Source organism: Castanea sativa, chromosome 8 (assembly GCF_040712315.1).
Source record: "Castanea sativa cultivar Marrone di Chiusa Pesio chromosome 8, ASM4071231v1".
NCBI lineage: Eukaryota > Viridiplantae > Streptophyta > Magnoliopsida > Fagales > Fagaceae > Castanea > Castanea sativa.
The window spans coordinates 46,826,622-46,829,285 of NC_134020.1; the positions used below are offsets into that span (position 1 = coordinate 46,826,622).

Consider the following 2,664-nt stretch of genomic DNA (forward strand, 5'->3'; position numbering starts at 1 on the left):
ATCATTCACAATAAGCATTATAATAAAAATATGTATAGCAAAAATTATAGTCCCCTAAATCTTTTACATTTTTCCATTTGTTCACAAGTATCCAAAAAAGCAGCCCAAAGCTAAAATAAGCAATAATTGCTTATTATCATCAAAAGCCGAAAATTTGTCGCCAAAAAAGAAAAGAAAAAGGAATCAAAAGTAGAGAGAGAGAGAGAGAGAGATAAATACAAGTAAAATAGAAAAGAGAGAGAAACACAAACAGTACCAAAAAATTGAGTGAGTGAGTGAGTGAGTGAGTTGAGAGAGAAGAAGCATATTAGCGGAGAAATGGCTGTCTCAGTGACGATCTTAGCCATCATCATCTCTCTCCACCTCATCGCTTTCGTCTTTGCCGTCGGCGCTGAACGACGTCGAAGCACGGTAACTCTCTTTCTCTCTCTCTTTTACTGTGTAGTTGAAGCTAGCTAAGCTAACACACACACACTTGAGTACTGTACTCTGTACTGTGTGAACAGGCTAAGGTTGTTCCTGATGAGTACGATGAGAAAACGTACTGCCAGTACGCCTCGGATGCGTCGACGGTGTACGGGTTGTCGGCGTTTGGGCTGTTACTGATGAGCCAAACGGTGCTTAACGGCGTCACAAGGTGTCTCTGCTTCGGTAAAGGCCTTGTCACTGGCCGCTCCACCACTTGTGCCATCTTCTTCTTCATCCTTTCCTGGTAATTATTTTCATTTTATTTATTCGTTCTTTTTTTTTTTTTTTTTTTCTCGTTTGATCGGACGGTCTTGATCAATTTGTACTTGAATCTCAAACAAAGCAAATAACCAAGAAAGATTGAATTTTTATAATCTTGTGTGTTAAATTTTCAGAGTGAAAAATAAGATTTGATGTTATAAAGAGTTGGGTTCTCTTCAAAATCCAGATTCTGTGCATAGGTGGTGCCAAAAACAGTAATCATGTTGTATTTAGTTCCATCCCACTAAGAAATCCATACTCATGTAATCATGTGGCCTTGCTTTACCTTTACTTTTTTGTTTTGTTTTGTTGCTAAACAGTGGCCTTACTTTACCTTTCACTTTTCACTTTTGTATATAAATCTTACTAAAAGACGAAGAGACGTTTGAATAGGTAGATTTCCAAATCATGAAAATATTCTAGAACTTTAAGTTGGATTTGGATACTGATTTTCACTAGTTTAAATTCAAGAGGCTCTTAACATTGTTTGATTACAAATCAATGCATACAAGCTATTTTGTTTCTGTTCTACTAAATGCAAAAAAAATGTGAACATTTAAATTAGGATTAACTTTTTGGGAGCGGAGGCGTGCTTGTTGGCCGGGTCAGCGAAGAATGCATACCACACCAAGTATAGGGCGATCTTTAATGTAGAGCATTTGTCATGTGCCACCCTGCGCAAAGGCGTGTTTGCGGCTGGAGCAGCTCTAACATTGTTGTCACTGCTGGGTTCAGTTCTTTACTACTGGTCTCACGCCAGAGCCGATACTGGTGGATGGGAGAAGCATCAGAATGAGGGCCTTGGCATGACAAATTCTAGTTTTGCACCTCATCATCAGCAGCAGCAGCAGCAACAAACCGGAGAATTTCAGAAGGCCTAATTGTGTGCTGTGAGTGTGTTGAAAGTCCACAGTTTTGGTGACTTTTTGTTGACCTAGATAATGGATAGACAAAGCCTCAAACTTTACCTTAATGAACCGGGGACGTATATATATATATGTATGTCATTTTAAATGTTAAAAGAGTATAGTATTTTGTTTGTTGATATTTGTAATTGTATTTTATTTGATGGGGTTGGTTGCTTGTACCAACCAAACAAATGGCATTGGTTGCTTTCTGGCCCTTACTGTAAGCTTCAGCTGTAGGACAAGGGCTGCAACAATGGAGGTGATTAAACACCAACAACCCCCAATTATCTTCCCCCAATAACCCGTACAGATACCCCACTCACATCTGTTTTCAATTTTGTTGAATTTCTTAATCTACATATTGCTAATTTGTGGCCCTACATATCTCAACCAAAACCTGTGTGGCTTCATAAAACCAACATCCACATTTTTATGATTTTAACTTTATCCATGTCCAACACCACCTCCATCCGAATTAGTAATCCGCAAACACCAAGATTAGCAGACCATTGAAAGAGGAAGAAACTCTTTGCAAGTGACTTCCATCCTCACCAGATTTTCTCTTTGGACCAACATTGGTATCAGGCTTTTTGACACAGTATCTTCAATAAGAGTTGTGTCAACCATGGTCTTCTAATTAATGGATAAGCCTGCGAGTGGTTAGTGCCATTCATGGCATTGCAATCTTGCAACAAAGTATTTCAGGCTCTTGGTTGTGAATGAGAAGGCCAGTGTAATGGTGGGATGGTCAGCCAAACGATGGTTGGCAATGGAAGTGGTTTTCTACACCGACAATGTGAATGCCCATAAAGACCAAGAACAAGGCAATTGCTGAAAAAGCGATGACGAAAAGAATGCGACTTTTCATGAGTCTTCATGAAACAGTAAGTGAGTACCTATGAATGAACACCGGATGCTTAGCAAAAAAAAAGAAAGAATGAACACTGGATTGTTAGCATTTATATAATGAAGGAAAATGTAACAAGCACCCCCATAAGGTTGAATTAAAGTGGGGTACCTAATAAAA

At 38.9% G+C, this 2,664-nt stretch overlaps 1 protein-coding gene across 1 annotated transcript; it reads left to right on the forward strand.

Annotated features, from left to right (window-relative positions):
• LOC142607628 (uncharacterized) lies at positions 1-1,776 on the forward strand. The gene is made up of 3 exons (XM_075779186.1): positions 1-411; positions 507-712; positions 1,295-1,776. Exons 1-3 carry the CDS (start codon positions 319-321, stop codon positions 1,608-1,610), a joined length of 615 nt encoding a protein of 204 aa, XP_075635301.1. The 5' UTR covers positions 1-318; the 3' UTR covers positions 1,611-1,776.
• Positions 1,777-2,664: the final 888 nt, after the last annotated feature.

Coding starts and splice junctions, on each gene's coding strand:
- LOC142607628 (XM_075779186.1), top strand. CDS start 319: ATGGCTGTCTCAGTGACGATCTTAGCCATCATCATCTCTCTCCACCTC. Junction 412..506: donor CTGAACGACGTCGAAGCACG/GTAACTCTCTTT, acceptor CTGTGTGAACAG/GCTAAGGTTGTTCCTGATGA. Junction 713..1,294: donor TTCTTCTTCATCCTTTCCTG/GTAATTATTTTC, acceptor CATTTAAATTAG/GATTAACTTTTTGGGAGCGG.